This window comes from Astyanax mexicanus, chromosome 20 (genome assembly GCF_023375975.1).
Source record: "Astyanax mexicanus isolate ESR-SI-001 chromosome 20, AstMex3_surface, whole genome shotgun sequence".
NCBI lineage: Eukaryota > Metazoa > Chordata > Actinopteri > Characiformes > Acestrorhamphidae > Astyanax > Astyanax mexicanus.
Genome location: NC_064427.1, coordinates 35,730,725 through 35,750,778, shown reverse-complemented (window position 1 = coordinate 35,750,778; position 20,054 = coordinate 35,730,725). Strand labels below are relative to the sequence as shown.

The 20,054-nt window shown below is 38.7% G+C and overlaps 1 protein-coding gene across 3 annotated transcripts in view; it reads left to right on the top strand.

The window, feature by feature from the left end:
* Window positions 1-1,130: 1,130 nt before the first annotated feature.
* Window positions 1,131-20,054, top strand: part of emsy (EMSY transcriptional repressor, BRCA2 interacting) — a 34,579-nt gene continuing 15,655 nt past the window's right edge. The window contains exons 1-17 of one of the 3 annotated variants that reach the window (XM_007247271.4): window positions 1,131-1,203; window positions 3,962-4,037; window positions 4,150-4,258; window positions 5,269-5,368; window positions 6,369-6,443; window positions 6,529-6,704; window positions 6,800-6,955; window positions 7,998-8,257; window positions 8,363-8,597; window positions 11,843-12,073; window positions 12,320-12,469; window positions 13,965-14,138; window positions 14,255-14,391; window positions 16,001-16,177; window positions 16,288-16,489; window positions 18,121-18,285; window positions 18,387-18,542. In XM_007247271.4, coding sequence (XP_007247333.3) covers window positions 4,153-4,258; window positions 5,269-5,368; window positions 6,369-6,443; window positions 6,529-6,704; window positions 6,800-6,955; window positions 7,998-8,257; window positions 8,363-8,597; window positions 11,843-12,073; window positions 12,320-12,469; window positions 13,965-14,138; window positions 14,255-14,391; window positions 16,001-16,177; window positions 16,288-16,489; window positions 18,121-18,285; window positions 18,387-18,542 — 2,500 coding nt within the window. In that variant the 5' untranslated portion in view covers window positions 1,131-1,203; window positions 3,962-4,037; window positions 4,150-4,152. The remainder of the gene's footprint in view (window positions 1,204-3,961; window positions 4,038-4,149; window positions 4,259-5,268; window positions 5,369-6,368; window positions 6,444-6,528; window positions 6,705-6,799; window positions 6,956-7,997; window positions 8,258-8,362; window positions 8,598-11,842; window positions 12,074-12,319; window positions 12,470-13,964; window positions 14,139-14,254; window positions 14,392-16,000; window positions 16,178-16,287; window positions 16,490-18,120; window positions 18,286-18,386; window positions 18,543-20,054) is intronic. The other 2 variants (XM_049468654.1, XM_049468655.1) reach the window with 2 other exon arrangements.

Here is a 20,054-nt window from a genome sequence, read left to right as displayed (position 1 = left end):
CAATGCCAAAAAATACATCTCATAAATACATATATGTATGAATTTGTATATATGTATAAATAAATATAAAATGTATTTATAAACCTTTTAAATATGCTATACCATATGTCTGTCTTTGTTTAAAAGCATAATATAAAGTATTTCAGCATGAAAGCTCATATTTGTAATGTATAACAGCGTCCTGTATCATAACTACATCTCTGCTGTGATTACTGTGATTATTATAGATGTATTTTACACCTTCCTCAGTGTAAAGTAAGGCACTGGGGGCGCAGGGTTGCCTCCTCCAATATGGCGGCCACGCAGGCACGTCGGCGCCAATAGACGGCCTCAGTCGATGCTATGCCTGACACTGCCGGGTCGATGTCATGCCGACCCACCACTGCCGCCCGTCTCCCATCCAACTCCCTCGCACTGCTGGTTTATCTGCGGCTCTGCTGACAGAGCTTTCTCAGTCCTATTGAGCTTACTCACATTTTCATTTGAATGTTTTCATGTTATATTTAAAAAGCGTCGGGGTGGCAACTGGATGTCAGATGGAAGATACAAAATGCGACCTGTGTTTATGACAGATTACAAATATGGCACAAATTAGGAAAAAGAAATGTCACACAACTACCTCCTTCTCCTCCTCCTCCTCTCTGTCTGTATGCTTTTTTTAATGTAAACCAAGCTGTTCCTCATCTATAACCACAGTGTAGCTAACATTACCTAGCTATACTAATAAAACAAGGACGGCTAGCTAGCCACCTTTTATTTCTATAGTTGCTAATCAACGTCACATAACAGATTAACAACGCCATAAAAATATATAAAATATAACATTCTCTGATTGTTTTATTTATTTATTTTTTTCAATAATCCACAACAATGCAGCGCATCCTTCTCAAACGGGGCCCTCAAACGCCTCGAACAAATATGCCTGTTTAAAAAACGAGCCGTCGTCCAGCAGCCTTTTCGTTTAACACCGCTAACTAGTTAATACAAACGATCAAATGTAATGCAAAGCATGCGAATTCACACTAAATAAAAAACGGTAGCTGCTATAAGACGTTTCTATAGGACTGTAACAGTGTTATAATAAGCCTCTGGCGGAGTTTAGGTCAGGCAGCTGCGCGGGCAGCCCGGCTGCTGTTTTGAAGAGAGGATAGTCATGGCGGATTGGAGGGACCGAAGGGAATGGAGCTAGAGGAGCTAAAGGAGGTTAGAGCTCGAATTTTATATTTTATTCCGGCGCAGTTAGTTCTAAACTGAGCTCGCGGTTCAGTTTATAATGCAGTGTCGCTGAGAGGCGATGCCGGAGCGTGGAGTGTTGTATGTGGCGTTTCGTACTGTGGAGAATTCTGCAGGGTCGAGCTCAGCTACCGTTAGCTAAGCTAGCTGTGTAATAAAATATAACCTGACTGCCTGCTAAAATAATGAGCCGTTTTTCTTATTGAGCCGTTATTTCAGCTAAGATTACAGTAACTATATTTCATAGCTAGCTAGGATCCGGATCATAGTTTGTAGGGGCTTTATTATTACAGTCGTGGATGAAGATGGCTAGCTAGCTTGCAGGTCCTGTTGTCTTTCTGCAGCCAGGATAACATTGACACCATGGACCCAGAGTAACCTAGCTAGCTATACACACAGCAGACATTATGTATTTTGCTTTTCTTATAACGCAGAAGGTGAAAATGCTGTTTTTCTGTAATCTACACAGACTCCAAGCCGGCCAAGGTCAGGATTATAATGTTTAAAATATGACTACGTTTTCAGTAACGTTACCTGGGAGTTTTGGACTAACGCCCATTTGTGCAGTTCTTCCGTGGTCGTAGCTACAGCTCTGAAAAAATGAAGAGACCACTTCAGTTTCTGAATCAGTATTTCTGATTTTGCTATGTGCATTTGCATGTGTTTCACTAAAATTAACATTGTTGTTTTATTTTATAAACATTTATCCCAAATTCCAAATAGAAATATTGCCATTTGGAACATTTATTTGCAGAAAATGAGAAATGATAAAGTCAAAGAAACTCCTCATTTTTAAGTGGCCTCTAATTTTTTCTAGACCAATACTTTTGATGCACGGGATGTGGTTAATAGGTCAACTGTCTAACTCAGTCGTGTCCAAACTTTTTTTGTTGGGGGCCAGAAGGAAATATATATTTAAAGTCACGGGCCACAGACTCTGTAATAAAACAAATAATGAAATATACCACTTTAAATAATACATTTTCCTGATTACTTTCATTTACACACCATTTTACTTAACTTACTATCTTTATCTATCTTTGACAGTGTTGCGTAAACTAAGATTTTTCAAATTGATGTTTTATTTCATGATGTCTCTTAGTAATAAACTCCTTAATTACGGCAACTTTTAGACTCTTTTGCCCCTTTTCTGCGCTACAACTGAACACTCTCGCCGCTTTTAGACTTATTGACCTGTTTTTCTGCGCTACAACTGCGCACCCTCTCTGCTTTTAGACTCTTTGGCCCGTTTCTGACACCTAGCATTTTTTAATCTCACATTATAAAAACCTGTTTAACAGCGGGCCGTCTTTCATTCTATTTCTAAAATACCTCGCGGGCTGCTCCAAAAAAGGAAACAGGCCGCAAATGGCCCGTGGGCCGTAGTTTGGACACCCCTGCTCTAACTAGTTAGCGAAACTCTAACTATGTAGCAGTAAGCTGTTAGGAATTTGATACACAAACGGGAGCCTCTACTCCAAAAGATAAGGTGATGTAAGATGTAAGGTTTATCTGGATTGAAAATAATTTCTTTCAGAACAAGCCGAAACACACTGCCAATGCTACACACTTCAGTTTTCAGGTATTGCTACTGTCAGGGTGTTTATATGTTTTTAATGGTCCAAAAGTATATACATATATTCCAATATTCCAAACCCAACATGTTTGTTTGTGTGCACACTTTTTCACTGCATGTACCTCCATTCTCTGAATAACAATGTCATTAAGCAGTGGGACATATAGATAGTGAGGCTGAATCCAAAAAAATAGCATTAAAATGCACTTCAGTGACTGAAATGCATATGTTGTGAGTGAACCTTTTAACTTTATTTATTAGGAGTACTTTACATCCATCCTCAAAAATTGGTCTGAAACGTTGTTCATCTGTCTGATGCTGATGTATTTTTATATAACTAAAGTTTTCCATAATGAATTTCAGTACAGACAGTCTAACAGTCCTGCATATTGAGTTGATGAAGCATTAAAGCACCTATTCACACTGTGGCCTAAAACTGCCAGAACAGCGTAATTACGATTTTTGGCAAAGAGCCTTGTGGAGTGTTGCAGTGAGGTTCCAGTATGGTGTCAGTTTACTGGACAGCAATGTTGGCTTGCATGGCTTTTTGGGTTTGGCAATTTTGTAAAATGACATTTAATTTTTTAGTTCCCAGTGTTGGCATGATGCAAACTACAGAATGACGACAGATCTACAGAGGCCTATAGAGCTACATTTAATTCCCATTTCAATAGCTTTTGATTAGGGGTGGGCGATATGGCTCAAAAATAATATCACAATATTTTAAGGGTATTTTTTTGTGATAACGATATACTTGGCGATATAGGAAAACAGAAAAATAATTAATAAATTCCAGGAATATAGTATAAGAGTATAACAGCATAATCATAATGTGGCAAAATAAATAATATAGCATGAAATAATAAAATGCAGCAAAAAATATTGCAGAATATTTAGTGCATGCATATAAACTGCAAACTAAAACAATTCTATAATAAATACACTTAAAGCTTCACAGTAAATAATAGACTACTCTGAAGACAGAACATCTCTATTACCACGATATGGATTTTTAATATCACGATATTTCTGTGTCACAATATATTGTATACGATATAATATTGCCCACCCCTACTTTTAATTCCTTCTGTTATTAAACATCATATTTAAACGTTTTGTTTTTTACTCACAATATGCTTGTGGTTCTTTTAGAGGTCAGTGTTCTCTTAAAGATAACTACAAGATAAAGTATTTCCCATCGTTTCCAGAAGAGGTCCCTTTCTCAGAGGTGAGTGCTCATTTTGGCTAATAGCTGTGACTGATCTGATTCAGATGATTAAACCATATACATACTGTGTTGTATAAAAAATTACTGTTTAATTGTTAATCTCTGTCTGAAGTGGATGATTCAGCAGGAGAAGCCACAGCTGGCTGGGACCATGCCGGTGGTGTGGCCTACGCTCCTGGACCTCAGCAGGGACGAGTGTAAAAGGATCCTGCGAAAGCTCGGTGAGTGGCTTTAACTCTCTCTAATCCCCAGTGTGACGGGTGCCTGATTTATGACTGTGTGAAGCTCTGATTAGAGCCGTGGTAAAATATGGTCTGTCTTAATTCTGCTCTCTTCTATCTATCCTTATATCTATTTATCTAACTTAACAAATTAGCTGTCAAATAGAATCCAGCAAATTTTAACTAATTCTGGATCTGCATTCTTTCTCCAAAAAGTTTTTATAAATGTGGGACATTGTATAAAAATGTCAGAATGAATTGAATCATAGTTCAATGATACATTATTTGGAAATAAGGTTAGTCACAGTTAAAATTAAGATTTTTTTTATTTTATGGATGACACATAGATTAATTTGGGCTTAAAGTGATATATGTTTATTATTTAGGTATTTATTATTTAGAATTTGGGGGAAAGTAGTCTTAATCTTTGCTGCTTCAAAATCTACAGTTTTTAATTTGGCCACATGGTGGTGCTGAATGTTCCTCGCGTTTTTTTTTTTTCTTATACTGATGAAGATACTTGGTGCGTGCAGTTATTTATATTTATAACATATTGGGAAATAATAAATCAGTAATATCAGTTTTATACCGTGATCAACATTATACAAATGTAATAATTTGAAAGGATTTAAAAACGAATCACACATGAACAGGCCAACATAAACTAAATATTGAGTTTTTTTTGTTTGTTTTTTTTTTTTTTTTTTTTTTTGATTAAATAACTTAACTCAGAAATTTGTTCTCAAATAACCGTTTAATGTCTCATAGCACTTCAAAACTAAACTGCACACCAACAAATTCATTGGTAGATTGTTGGAAGTACCTTTTTTATTTTTTTATTTGAGCATACAATAACTTACCACTGAAACTTTCTCCACTGTGCCAAGATACTTTTGAAGCTTTCTACAGTCATGTTGTATGATTGTCTGATAATCCAAACCTTGTTTCTTTCATGCTAGGTTTAATTTATCAGTACCAATGTAACAAGATTGTTGTATTTTTGCTTGTAGAGCTGGAGGCGTACGCAGGTGTGATCAGCGCTCTCCGCGCTCAGGGGGATCTAACCAAGGACAAGAAAGATCTGCTGGGGGAGCTCACCAAAGTCCTAAGGTCAGGATCTAATATATTTCTTGTAACTGCATCATATACATTTATGGGCTTGGATAGTGCTGGGCGATATAGGAAAAATCATATATATCACGATATGGATTTTTTTATATCACGATAACGATATATATCATGGTATACCACATTTATATAAATAAATTATAAGTAAATTAACAAATACGAAAATGAGGGTATTCAATCTGTAATTTCAGTTTGTTTTAGTTTTTTCTTTTAATTACCGTTAGCCTACTTTATATATTTGCATGAATAATTGATGAAATTACTGTAGAAATGATAGGGATGATAGAAGGTAACTTTTCTATCGTCCCCACGATATTTATCATTATATCGCACAGCACTAGGCTTGGGTATCTGGAGCCATGTTCAGCCGCATTCTCCTACAGAGCAGTGTTTTTATCATTACATAATAATAATTATTGGGGGGGGGGGAGAGTGGTCCAGCGCTGTGAAGCGCTGCCTCTATAATCGGGACATCACTGGTTCATATCTCAGTCATCCAGCTCGACATCAGCCTCCAGAGCCCTGAGAGAGCACAATTGGCCTTCTTCTTACTCATCCCTCCTAGGGTAATCTCATTTAGCACAAGGCTGCATCTGTGAGCTTCTGTATCGGAACCGAGTCGCTGTTCTTGTACTTGGCAATGCTGCATCATCAGCAGTTTGAAAAGAGGCGGTGGCTGACTTCACATGTGTGAGGAGGCGTGTGCTAGTCTTCACCCTCCTTGTGTTGTTATTAGAATTATTAGAATTTATCATGAGCATTATTTTAAGAAGTACAGTAGTTCAAAATGTTAAAAATGCAAGCCTTTTAGCCTTTTTTTGCGTTACAGATTTGTGTAAAAGAACATGCTCTATTTTTTAAGATGATTAAAAAGAAAAACATTTGTAGTTATTACCCAGTTATAACCAGTCTTCTGATCATCGACATTAAAAAATCCTCATTTGTGAAACACCCTGATATCTATGTTTTTTGTCCTGAACAGCATCTCCACCGAGCGACATCGAGCAGAGGTGCGCAGGGCAGTGAACGATGAGCGTCTCACAACCATCGCATATCAGTAAGATAGCAGTTCTTTTCTCTAATGCAGACTGTAGATTCCAAATTTTTTTTTTTTTTTTTATAAACTTTCTTCCTTTTTTCAGCATGTCTGGACCAAACAGCTCTTCAGAGTGGTCTATTGAGGGGCGCAGGCTGGTCCCTCTGATGCCCAGGCTGGTGCCACAGACGGCTTTCACTGTGACAGCCAACGCAGTGGCCCATGCAACGGCGCATCAGAATTCTTCACTGCTTCTCCCTGCAGAGACCGGCAACAAGGAAGGTAAGCAGAAATAAGCATTTGTGTAGATTAAATCATTGTCTTGATATTTTATTGATGCTTATATATGATGATAAATGTTTTTTTTTTTTTTGCAGTGGTGGTGTGTTACTCATACACCAGCACTACTGCCACGCCCCCCAGCGCCTCCGCCCCCAGCAGCAGCACAGCAGCTGCAATCAAATCCCCCCGGCCTGCTAGTCCTGCCTCCAACGTGGTGGTCCTACCCAGTGGGAGTACTGTTTATGTGAAAAGTGAGTCTGGCACATAAAACATACTGTATTTCAAACATGCACATGTTCTGTAAACTGCAGATGAATAAATATCCAGTTATTTTTATATTTGTGTCACTATAGGTTTAACTAAGGGTTAGCTTTTTAATTAGGTAAAATCAAAGAAACTCATAATTTTTAAGTGGTGTCTTATTTTTCTCCAGAGCTAGCTATATATATATATATATATATATATCTAGCTCTGGAGAAAAATAAGACACCACTTAAAAATGATGAGTTTCTTTGATTTTACCTAGTTAAAAAGCTCTAGAATATAAGAGGAAGATGGATGATCACAAGCCATCAAACCAAACTGAACTGCTTGAATTTTTGCATCATGAGTAAAGCAGCATAAAGTTATCCAAAAGCAGTGTGTAAGACTGGTGGAGGGGAACATGATGCCAAGATGCATGAAAACTGTGATTAAAAACCAGGGTTATTCCACCAAATATTGATTTGTGAACCCTTAAAGCTTTTTGAATATTAAATTGTTTTTTATTTTACATTATTTAAAGTCTGAAAGCTCTGCTTCTTTTTGTTATTTCAGCCATTTCTCATTTTCTGCATAATAAATGCTCTAAGTGACAATTTTTTTTTTTTTGGAATTTGGGAAAAATGTTGTCTGTAGTTTCTAGAATAAAACAACAATGTTCATTTTACTCAAACATAAACCTATAAATAGCACAATCAGAGAAACTGATTCAGAAACTGAAGTGGTCTCTTTCATTTTCAGAGCTGTATATATATATATTATTTTGTCCCTTTGATTTTATCCCATTTTCTTCCCAATTTGGAAGCCTAATTACCCAACCCACTCATTAGGACTCCCTCTTTCACTAGAAATGGCTGCAACACTAGTAGGGTAAAGATTAGCACTTGCCTTCTCCAATATGTGAACACGGTCTCTTTTCAAACTGCTGCTGATGTAGAATTACAGGGTAGCCAGCACGCTCGGAGGAAAGCGCAGCTCCCCAGCTCTGGTACATCAGCTAACAGAGCCCTGACTTCTGTTTGTTTATTTCAGGTGTGAGCTGCTCTGACGAAGATGAGAAGCCTCGTAAGCGCAGGCGCACCAACTCCTCAGGCTCCTCCCCTGTGCTTTTGAAGGAGGTGCCTAAAGTGGCCCTGCCCATCTCCAAGACCATCACAGTGCCGGTCAGCGGCAGCCCTAAGATGAGCAACCTGATGCAGAGCATCGCAAACTCTCTGCCCCCTCACATGTCTCCAGTGAAGATCACCTTCACCAAGCCCACCACGCAGACCACCAACACCACCACACAGAAGGTCAGTTACCCCCTCTAAATCCTAGCCTGCCTGTGTTTGTCTGCATGATGGGAGCCTTGCACAGAGCTCAGCTGATTTTCCTTTCCTCTCTTTTCTTTTCTTCAGGTAATTATTGTCACAACGTCTCCGAGCTCCAACTTTGTGCCCAACATCCTCTCCAAGTCGCACAACTATGCCGCCATGTCCAAGCTGGTCTCCAGCTCTATGCTGACTGCAACCAATCAGAAGCAGACTATGGTGATCTCAGCGGGCACCAGTGTTGCCCCAGCACCCGCCCCTGTTGCTGTGACAACTGTAGTGTCATCCACACCTACGGTGGTGATGTCCACTACGGCTCAGAGTAAGTAAACAGAGCCACTATACGCTGCTGTACAATAATAATATAGTTTGTGCGTTTTTTTTCCTAATATAATTTAATGTTGTACTTATATAAAAAAAAACACTGATTAGATTACTGTATTCCAAAATCCTTTTTCCCCACAAGGTATAGATATATGTTTGATTGGCAAACATTCACGGTGTATTGTTCATATTTGAACACTAGGTATCAGCACTGATTTTTGTGTTTTGTGGCAGTGTCTAGGCTTAGACTGCCTTTGGAGACTAGCCTATTTACCCTCCTAAAGGACTTTTCTCGGGATGTTCTGATTAGGTTATTTTACCTCCCGCTCCATTATGAGCCTTTTCATACTGACTTGATGCTGTCAGTTGATACCAATCTGTTCTTTATAATAATATAAATTATTCAGCCCCACAGTTTACATAGGATTTGCAGTTGTTGCTGTTTTTGGAGCAGTGGTGGCTCATCTTAACCCTCACTGCACTCCAGGGCACCTCATACATCTGTTCGACCAACAAAGTGCTGGTGCCTGAGGTGGTGCCGGTTCCTGCGAACCTGCAAACCTTTATAGAACCATTACTTTAAAGAGTCACTCACTATGTATGTGAATGTTGGTGTGTTTCACAAAGTGGAAAAAGACCTTTTTTTGTGCCACTTAATAGCCCCGCCCTTTGGCCACTCCCGTCACAAGTTTGTTGGTTCCAGATCAGCAAGATTGTGGGGTCAAAACGGCACTGACTGTGGTGGAAAAGCACCCACAGCGATGGCTGCTTACTGCTTCAGACTGTGTGTGTTCTCACAAGTGTACTTACTAGTGTATATATGTGCGTCTGTGTCTGTGTGTGTGTGTTTTTTGTGTGTGTGTATGTGTGAGATCTGCACAGATACGTAGGTAGGTACTGAACACAAATGGACTATATATATATATCTTTTAAGCTATTGCTTAGACTCTAATTCTCTCTTAGCAAATAAAAACAGGTGGGTAATGAGATGGAAAGGTTGAGAATGTGTTCCACTATGTCACTGTGTGTGTCTTCTGAGTGTACTCACACCTAGTGTGTAGGTGTGTGTTTACTGCACAGATGGGTTAAAGGTCTTGTCTTGTATCATCTGCATTGCCGTAATGTGTACTTATTCAATTCGGTATTATTTATATAGCGCTTTTTACAACAAAAGTTGTCACAAAGCAGCTTTACAGAGAAAAAACAGGTCCACGCCTCTTATGAGCAGCACCACAGAGTTGCCAATAATTGTGGTGACAACAGTGGCAAGAAAAAACTCCCTTACATTAAGAGGAATAAACCTTAGGAGGAACCCATGCTCCTCAGGTCGACCCGCTGGGTAAAAACAAATAACAGAACAAAAACAACAGTACAGAGAAATAATGTGAGCTATAGCTAATGTAAGGTTCTTGGTTATGAGTTTGAGTAGATGATGGGCGCATAATAGATACTAGAAAGCTATAGCTTATGTAGAAACAGGTTCTTAGTTGTGAGTGTGAAAAGGTGAAAAAGGCACATAATGGATAAAAAAGAGCTATAGCTAATATATATAGAAACATATATAGGTTCTGAATAGGTGTGATGGGTATATGCTCAGTGTTCATGTTGATCAGTGCAGGGTTGTAGAGCAGGGATGCAACACAGCGGGCAGTGGAGAACCAAGCTGGGCAACATCAGGAACAGGGCATCTTGATGCATGTGAAAGAAATGGATAGAGAAAAAATATTTATATTTCTGGAAAGGAGCGTATCAAGCTATAATGTAAAAGGCGTATTAGGCAAATTTGTTAGAACATCCTCAGATAGGTAGTTAGATAGAGAAATCTCACTGTGGGAACCTGATTCAGTCAATTAGCTAACCAGAGATGTAGAACATTTTTACAAAGTACAACACAAATATGGTCTTGTAGTAATTTGTCTCATGAGTTCTTGCAGACGTCTGAGTACTTGGCAGTTGAGGCACGGACCATGAACATAGTTCTCTATGCTTCTGGATTCTTGTCGAGCCAGTATCAAATGGTAGTGGTTGCTATGTTCTGCTCACGCAACTTATAATGTCATTTATTTTGTGTGATATTGCTTAGGTAGGGTGCTGTGGTTAGTGTGTTGATGCCATAGTTAAAGGAAGTGAGCATAGACTAAGGAGGGATTCTGTTTGTTCATTGGTTATTTTTTGGTAGGTCTGGATACTTGGCAGTTGAGGCAATGGACCATGAACATAGTGTTAGGCTGTGCTTCTGGATCCTTGTCGAGCCAGTATCAGATTGTGGTGGTTGTGGCTATTGTTGTCAGTTGAGTGAGTAGTAGATCCTGACTGAGCCCTATGCATAACCCCAGCTGTTAGGTGCAGGATTTGTCAATTTCCTGTATTATATTACTTATAAGTTGATGATGCTATCTCAAAAGTCTAACTCAGGTTTTCAGTGTCAACTCAACAAAAAATAACAATAAATAAGTAAACATTAAAGTTTTGTCTTGTGGGTCATTATGCTTTCTTCTAATATTTGGGTGGGCCTTGAGATTGGAAGGTTGAGAACTTCTGCCACTGGGCATGTGTAGGATTTTGTTGTAGATTTTGATGTAAAAACATTAATTGACCACTGCATTATCGTATTTTTCAGATAATTTTCTCTAAAATCTACAGTGCATCTTATAATTCGGTGAAAATGACTGAAAATATAAAAATAACAGTTGTTTTGTCTAGCCTCAAATATGTGAATACTTTTGGTACCTTAAGGAGCACCTTTCTCTCAGAAAGAAAAAACATGTCATTCTCAGGGACAGAAAAAGTCTTAAAGTCTTATTTTTCATGTTAAACTGTTATAGTAGGATAAAGTTCAGTTTGTTAAGGCTCTAGTTGTTCTATTATTTTGTTCTATTGTGACTGTTCCTGTATTTTTTATGATTATTTATTATGTGCACGCTGCTGCTACCAAAATACGCCACTAGATGGCATTACAAATGTATTTTAATTAAATTATTTAAATTTGACCATTAGTGCCTAATGTGGTGTCACTTGTATCACTTTGCATCACTTACTATATCAAGCCCACCTTTTGAAATAAGATATTGTAAATTTGATGAATCAAACCAATGACTGACCATAGACTAAGATAAAACTGGCATAGGCCTCTCTGCTGTAAAAAAAATAGTATATTGATAGTTCATTGATATAGTAAAATTATATAATAAAATGCTTTCTAGTAAAATCTGACCATTTCTAATCTTCTCTGATTTCACTCAGGTGGGACCTCTGCAGCTGTAAAGGTAGCCACAGCGAGACTGCCCTCTCCTAAAGCTCTGGTGAGCTCACCCTCTCACATCCTCCAGTTCCCTAAACAACAGCAGCAACAACAGCAGTCCCATCAGTCCCAGTCACCCAAAGGTCTGCAGGGCACACCCCTCTCCGCCTCGCCTCAAAGCTCCAGCACATCAGCAGGATCCAAACCCACCATACAGATCAAACAGGAATCAGGTAGAAAACCAGCTCTGCTGTGGGTGGATGATATGGATCAGATATTGTGAAAGAATGGATTTCTGTGTTTTTATCAAGCCAATGTTTTATAAGGTCAATTGACGTAATCTGCTTTATGACCCACAGATACTAAATACATTAAATGAAGCGTAATCTTCAGACTTCATGAATATATATTTTTTTAATTAGTTTGGTATCATGTTATTCATCTTTTTACAAACTGTGTATGTGCGTGTGTTTGTGCAGGTGTGAAGATTATCACACAGCAGATGCAGCCCAGTAAGATCTTGCCCAAGCCCTCCAGTGCAGCCATGCCCAGTAGCAGCTCTGCTCCAATCATGGTGGTCAGCAGCAATGGGGCAATCATGACCACAAAACTGGTCTCTACCCCTACAGGTACGGAGACTTCACAACTACACCCTAACTGACTGTCTTACTGTACTGTGGAACTCCATAAATACCCAAACTATTTATCAGGTTTATATCCCTTCTAAATAATTAAATATAAATGATTATATTTTGTATGTACGAATTATGTTTTTGAAAGCAATTATTTGTGAATGTATTTGTCATGTAAATTTTAATTAGTAGTAGTTTTAGGGCATTTTGTACACCAGCACTATTTGGTTCTGACTTTATTTCATTTGCACCCTTGGTACAGTTCGTTTGGACAAGCAGATGTGAAAACAGTAATTGCACTCTGGTTTTTAACCAAAACTCCTGCACCAAGCCCCTTGAGAGGAGGTGGTCTCGGTCCGGCTTTAATTAAATTCTGGAGTGATTAGTTTGTGCTGAGAATGCAATCCGGTCCTTTTATTTGAGCTAAATGGCTGTTTAGGCGCAGTTTAATCTGACGTACAAGACCTTCCAGATATATTTATTTTCTTGCTCCCGCATCAGACAGCTCTGACCAATCAGAGGAGAAAACATGCTTGTGCTGTTTGTTGGGGTGTTTTTTGGTGCATGTAAGTTTTAAACCAGTGTGAAAACAAACCAAACCGAGGGAGAAAACGATCCAATTAAACAATCTTATCAACTAATTCAGACCAGATAAAAAAACTACAGGTGTGAAAACAATTAGAACATATTTTCTTATAACTTGGACGTTTTTTTTTTTTTTTCTGTACAAAAATGAAAGTTTTTAAATGACTTGTCTTTTGTCTTGTGGATTTGGTGTGTATTAGTATGTCTACATAATTATTGTTGGCATTCAAAGAAATCAGCTTCCATTTAGTTTTTATTGGAAATTGTTTTGATCAGCTTTGCTACAATTGACAAATTAAGGCTGATGTAATTTTTTGGTGACGAGGCAACACATCGTCTACAGTGTGGGCCACTTGCACAGGCTGTGCTGTGGAAGTGATTGTTTATAGTTCTGCAATGGTATGCCTGTTTAGCTGCAAAGAAGCACATCAATGGCAGGAATACAATGCTCACGGACCAATCACAATTACTAAGAAGGTATGCGTAAGGCTACGGCATAGGGTTTGCGTAAGCTATGGCATAGACTGGACACAGAAGGTTAAATTGTCCTTTACATTGCAACTAGCAATCACTGGGCCCAAGCACTGTGCCTCACATGGATCTAGTATAGCATAAATAATGACCTTTAAACTGGGTTTGGTAACCAAAAATCGCTAGAAAACAGCCTAGTTTTCGACACAGCTGTTATAAAACACAACAACAATTTTACAACAGTTAGCCCTGTGTTTAGTTTAATGACAGAATCAACATTTTCTCCTTTATATGTGGTACTTTCAGATCCTGCTACAAGGGTGTGGTTTTCAAGCTTTTCTCGAATTGCCTTGTCTGTGACAAGTGGAATAACAATAGTTTAAAATATAAAATAAGTTTTAGACTTGACTTTGACTCTTGTACTTGGTTTATACAGGGACTCAGGCCACCTACACCCGGCCATCAGTAAGCCCCACTATCGGAGCCCGAATGGCCACCTCACCAGCCGGGGCCACCTACGTAAAGACCACCAGCGGCAGCATCATTACAGTGGTGCCCAAGTCTTTGGCTACGCTTGGGGGGAAAATCATCAGCACCAATATCGTTTCAGGTAAGGTGAATAGTGAACAGAAAATTTAAATAAATACTATTAAACAATAATAAAAAAAAGAAAAGTTAATGTAGATTCAATTCTTGACTTATCATTTCTGTACTCATAATTGGCAGGCACCACCACAAAGATCACCACCATTCCCATGACCTCCAAACCCAACGTCATCGTGGTGCAGAAGACCACTGGGAAAGGCACAACCATTCAGGGCTTGCCTGGGAAGAATGTGGTCACCACGCTCTTAAATGCTGGGGTAAGATCAATTTCAAAAGCTGTGAACTGAATTTTGTCTCATCAACATTTTGAGGTTTCTTTGATGTGGGCTGGAGTGTCAAAGCCAGGGTTGGGTCCTCCTGCCTGGACCTGAGTTCAAGTTCTGATGATGCAGCAGCTGTCCAGGGCTGGGAATTCATTACAGTAAATTGTCCCAGCATATGTTTACACTCTGGTTTTAGGCATTAGACTGTAGAAATCTATGACTGTAAATACTTATATATACGTATATGTGGTCAGGCTAACAGACAAGTTTATGGATATAAAGTCACCTTAAGATGAAATATTTAAAGAAGAACCAACAGTGCTAACATCAAAACTTTCACAAGTATGCTAGACAAAAATATGCAGTTGCTAATTAATTTTAGGCAGACTAGCCTCTAATAAGGTAGGAGTTTACCATTTTACTATTTACTACCTTTTACCAGTGCTCCAAGGTTTAGTCCAGACACGGGTTGACACAATGCCACATTTTCATGTCAATATCGTTGAGTATCTGACGACACCAATATCAACTAATTAACAAATGTTTCGACATCTATTAATTTAGGCTGTCAATAATGCTTCTCTGCATGCGATTTTAGCAGAGCCATATACCGTATTTTTCACACTATAAGGTGCACCGGATTATAAGGTGCACTATATATAAAGGTCTATTTTCATACATAAGATTATAAAAATGTATTATACCACTATAATAAGATTGCATACTTGAAGTGGCCAATGTTAATGCTGCTCCAGCAGTGCTAGCCAGGGTTAGGAGCAGGCTACAGGCTTATAAAACTCACCTTTGAACAGCAAAAGAGCTAGTGCTTAGCAAGGTTAGCTGCTAATGCTTATGCTGCTCCAGCAGTGCTAGGCAGGGTTAGCAGCAGACTACAGGCCCGTATACTCTCCTCTGAACGGCAAAAGTGCCAGCGATTAGCGCCGGATTATAAGGCGCACTGAAGATTTTTGGTAAAATTAAAAAACTGTAGGTGCGCCCTATAGTGCGTAAAATACTGGCATAAAGCACTTATATAATGGTGTAATGAACAGTTTACAGGGGTTAGCCTGTGCACTGGATGGATGGATGGATGGATGGATCTATCTAGCTAGCTGTTGGAAAGAAATAATAAAAAAAATACAATATACGTACAGGAGTCCAGCAGGAGAGGTATTGCACAATATTATTATTGCACTCAGTTAAAAAATTTACAGATTTAGTATTGAGTGCTGCAATATCCTTTTTTCAGTTCTACCTAAACAGAATGGCCTTTACTGCCCTACACACAGTGAGCCTTGCATGTGCAACACTCTGCCGTAACCTACATACTAACAAGGTGCAGAGTGTAACAACATTTAAATCAAACCCGATTAGGTATATAGTATATATAGTTAAAAAAAATCACAAGTCCAGATTATATGGTAGCATAAGTGGCAACTACCAGATTAGTGGATGCCTTGTGATAAAGGATATTCAAAAAAAGATGATAAGATTTGCTTGTAATTAATATTGGTTATTAGTAATTAGGGAGATTATGAGTAATATAGCGAAAATCCCTAAAAAGTTGAATGTTTTTGCATAATCTTTGTTTTGCGTGATTCAGGGTGAGAAGGCTCTGCAGGCTTTGCCAGGAGCAAAGCCCGCGATCATCACAGCGTCTCGGCCAATCACAAAGATGATCGTGACGCAGCCCAAGAGTCTAGGCTCAGCAGTGCAGCCCTCCAGCACCACCAAGATCATCCCCACCAAGATCGTCTATGGACAGCAGGGCAAGACCCAGGTCTGCATCAGACACGTTAATTTAGACACTTCAGTTAGAATTAGCAAGTCCCACAATTGTGCCGTTTAATAGATATACAGTTTACAGACCCAGAATGCCTTTCTGTGCAGGTGCTGATAAAGCCGAAGCCCATGGCGTTCCAGACGGCCATGGTGAGTGAGCAGACGAGGCAGCTGGTCACGGAGACGCTGCAGCAGGTGTCCAGAGGAGCAGAGGCAGGCGCAGTACCCGGATCCAGTCAGGAGGGGACGCCGAAAGATGACTCTCCGTCTTACATGGACAGCAGCCCTGCATCCTCAGACAGTACGCACGGTGAGCGGCTGGCTGTGCTTTCTTTACAGATTGCATACTGCCAGTCGGAGTTGCTCCTTTTTTAATCATTTTCTTGTTTGCCTGTTTTTAAACAGGTACATTGTGTAAATATATATATTTTTAATATATATTTTTTATTTGTACACTCCATAAAAAGTGTAAATATTATGCATTTCTGTGAATAAGTAATTGGTCCTCCTACAGATTTCTTTAGTTTTGATTTGTTTATCATATTTACAAATTTTTAATTAACAAACACATTTTAGTATCAGACAAAGATAAACGGAGTAAATATAAAAGGCAGTTTTTAAATTATTCATTTAAATTATTTATTAAATATATTAATTAGTTTTTTTTTAAATATGTGTACCTGGCCCTATGTGTAAAAGTGTTTGCCCCTTGGTGGCAACAACTACAATCAAGTGTTTGTGATAACTGGCAGTGAGTCTTTCACAGTGCTGTGGAGCAGTTTTGGCCCACTCCTCTTTGCAGAATTGTTTTAATTCAGCCACATTGGAGGGTTTTAGATTAGGAACAACCTGTTTAAGGTCGTGCCACAGCGTCTCAATCAGACTAGGCCACTCCAAAAACTAATTTTTTTTTATTCTATTATTATTATTATTATTTTTTTAACCGTTCAGAGGTGGACCTGCTGGTGTGCTTTGGATAATTGTCCTGCTGCAGAACCCAAGTAAACTTGAGCTTAAGGTCACAAACTGATGGCCGGATATTCTCCTTCAGAATTTTATGGTAGAGAACTGAACTCATGGTTCTATCAATTACAGCAGATTGTTCAGGCCCTGAAGCAGTAAAGCAGCCACAGATGCCAAATGTAACGGGACACCTTCCATAAAAAATATTTTCCTAAAGTCCCGTGGATCATCAAGATGTTTGTTGGCAAATGGGAAACTCTTTTCTTATTACTGAATTATTAAATGCTGAGACTTGCAGGTTTTTTAGAGGTTGTTCTGGGTTTTTTTTGTGACATCCTGAATGAGTTGTCCATGCCCTTTTGGAGTAATTTCTGTAGGCTGTTTACTCCAGTGAAGATTCATCACTGTTCCATACTTTCTCCATTTAGGAATAGTAGCTCTCGCTGTGGTTTGCTGGAGTCTTTTTCTGATTTGTGTTTTTGTGTTTGTGTGATGAAAAAAATTAGGTATGACAAAAAAGCAAAAGCAAAAACAAAAGAAATCTGTAAGGGGGCAAATCCTTTTTCATGGCCCTGTAGATTTAAATGTAGAGGGGTAGGGATCATTATAAAGTATGTTGAGAACAGCAATTTAAATAATTAAAAGTGAACAAAAATAGAAGAATTTAAAATAATTTGTGCATTATGATATATTGTGGTAACACTTTAGATTTAGTATGATATTGTGCTTATTGAGTAATGCCTGAACTATTCATTTCTATGCATTAAGTGTATTAAACTGTATTAAACCATTATGATCTTGTATTAAAACATTATTGGAGGTCTGTTAACTAAATATTAACATTTAATGCATTTATTATAAGTTAACTGTATTCATGAATTATTATTATAATTATAGAATCAGCCACCAGGAGGTATGAGTGGTGATGTTTTGTCGAGCCTGAGTGTTTCTAAGCTACTGCATGTCCCCGTTCTCCAGAAGCCCAGCCGGTGGTGCACGTCATCACCTCCAGGGCCCAGGACTGGGCCGAGCAGGAGGTCTCTGTGGAAGCGAGTCCCACCATCATCTACCAGGATGTGAGTGGAGAAGCTCAGTCAGCCACGTCCACCATCAAAGCCCTGCTGGAGCTGCAGCAGACCACAGGTGTGTGCTCTCGTGTGTCTTTCCCAGAGCTGCCCCACTTGTGACTGTCCCTGGTTCAGAGCAGGTGATAATGTGCAGTTGTGCTGTTTGGTGTGTCTCAGCAAAGGAGAAGGCTGAAGCCAAGCCCAGACAGCACACCATTGATCTGAGTCAGATGGCAGTGCCCATCCAGATGGCCCCGGAGAGGAGGCAGTCTCCCGAGCCGTCGGGCCAGGCTGCAGGCGAGCCTGAAACTCCAGCAGAGTGCAGCACTATAGGTACCTTACTGATAGCCAGGGGGTGTAAATATAAATATGCAGGCAGGGCAGTCACACTGGGATATGTAGTGTGGGGTTAGGTTAGGTAACGTTTTTTTTTTTGTTTGTTTGTTTGTTTTTGTTTTTTAGCTTGACCTGTTATTGTTGCTGCTTGTGCAGTTTTACAGTCATGTGATAGGATACAGTGGTATTGTTGATGCAGACTAAAATGCAACAAAAAAATATTTTTTTTAATATATGTGTATTAAACTATATTTGAAAAAAAAGCATTTATAGTGTTCCAATCTATAACATTTTTGCTTTAATCTCGATGTTCAAATTCATAAATGTAATGAATGTGCATTCCATATGGCGTAGCCTATGCTATAGCCTGATGCGCACTAGTGGTAGGTGATATGGCCCTAAAATTATGATATTTCATGGTATTTTCGCGAAAACATTACTCTTGGCTAGCTGTAATAAATAACAGCAAATAAAAAAAAAATCAAGAATACACTCCTGCAACAAAATGAAAAAAAACAATTTTATTATTGCTATAAGCTGTGATATGTCACACCCCTAACTGAAATATTAAAGAATACAAGAATTTTATCATATTTGTAACAGAAGTCATTGAGCCAGAATGTCGTGATATTAATAATGCACTTCAAATATCTCCATATATCCAGGAATAATATAAAATCAATGATACTAAACATATATAGTACAGATGTAGCACCCTGATGTGATAATTAGGGCTGGGTGATATGTTCACAATATTTCAAAATGCTGGTGATTTTTATTGTATACGATGCGATATGGCACACCCCTTATGCGTACCTTCACAAAAATGCGAGTACACATCACAAACAGCCATTTCCTTTGTGGTTTGAACTGCACAACAAAAGTAGTGAAAAGAAGTAAAAGTGTGCACAGTGGCGTTGGGCACAAAAAGTAGGTATGCAAAAGTAGAAACCAGTCTTAAGTGAACTTTATCTGTAATGTGAACACATCTGTCCCTGAAACAAGTCCCGCCCATTAACAAAAAGAGCCAGTCAGCTTACTGGTTAGTTCAGGAGTGGAGGAGGGTCAACATGTTAGTAGAAAAGCTCTTCCCAATGCGGAGACCTAAAATATCATCAGATAGAAGTAAGTCCTAAAACTAGATAAAGAGAACCCAGTTAATTAAATATTATTATGCTTGGTTAAGTAAAAATATTATGCTTGGTCATTTATTTATTGAGAAAAATGATCCAATATTGCATATTTGTAATATAAGCGACACCGTCTTCTCGCTTCAGGTCCTTCCAAAAACATTTTACTGGATTAAGGTCAGGACTTTTATATGGCCATTTCAATACATACATTTTTATTCTTTAACCATTCTATGGTAGAATTCATTTTTCTATTAATAAAGGCAAGACGTTCTAGTCCAGATGCAGCACAACAGGCCCAAATCATGATACTACCACCACCATGTTTCAAAGATTGGATAGGTTTGCTGGGATCTTGGAATGCAGTGTTTTCCTTTCT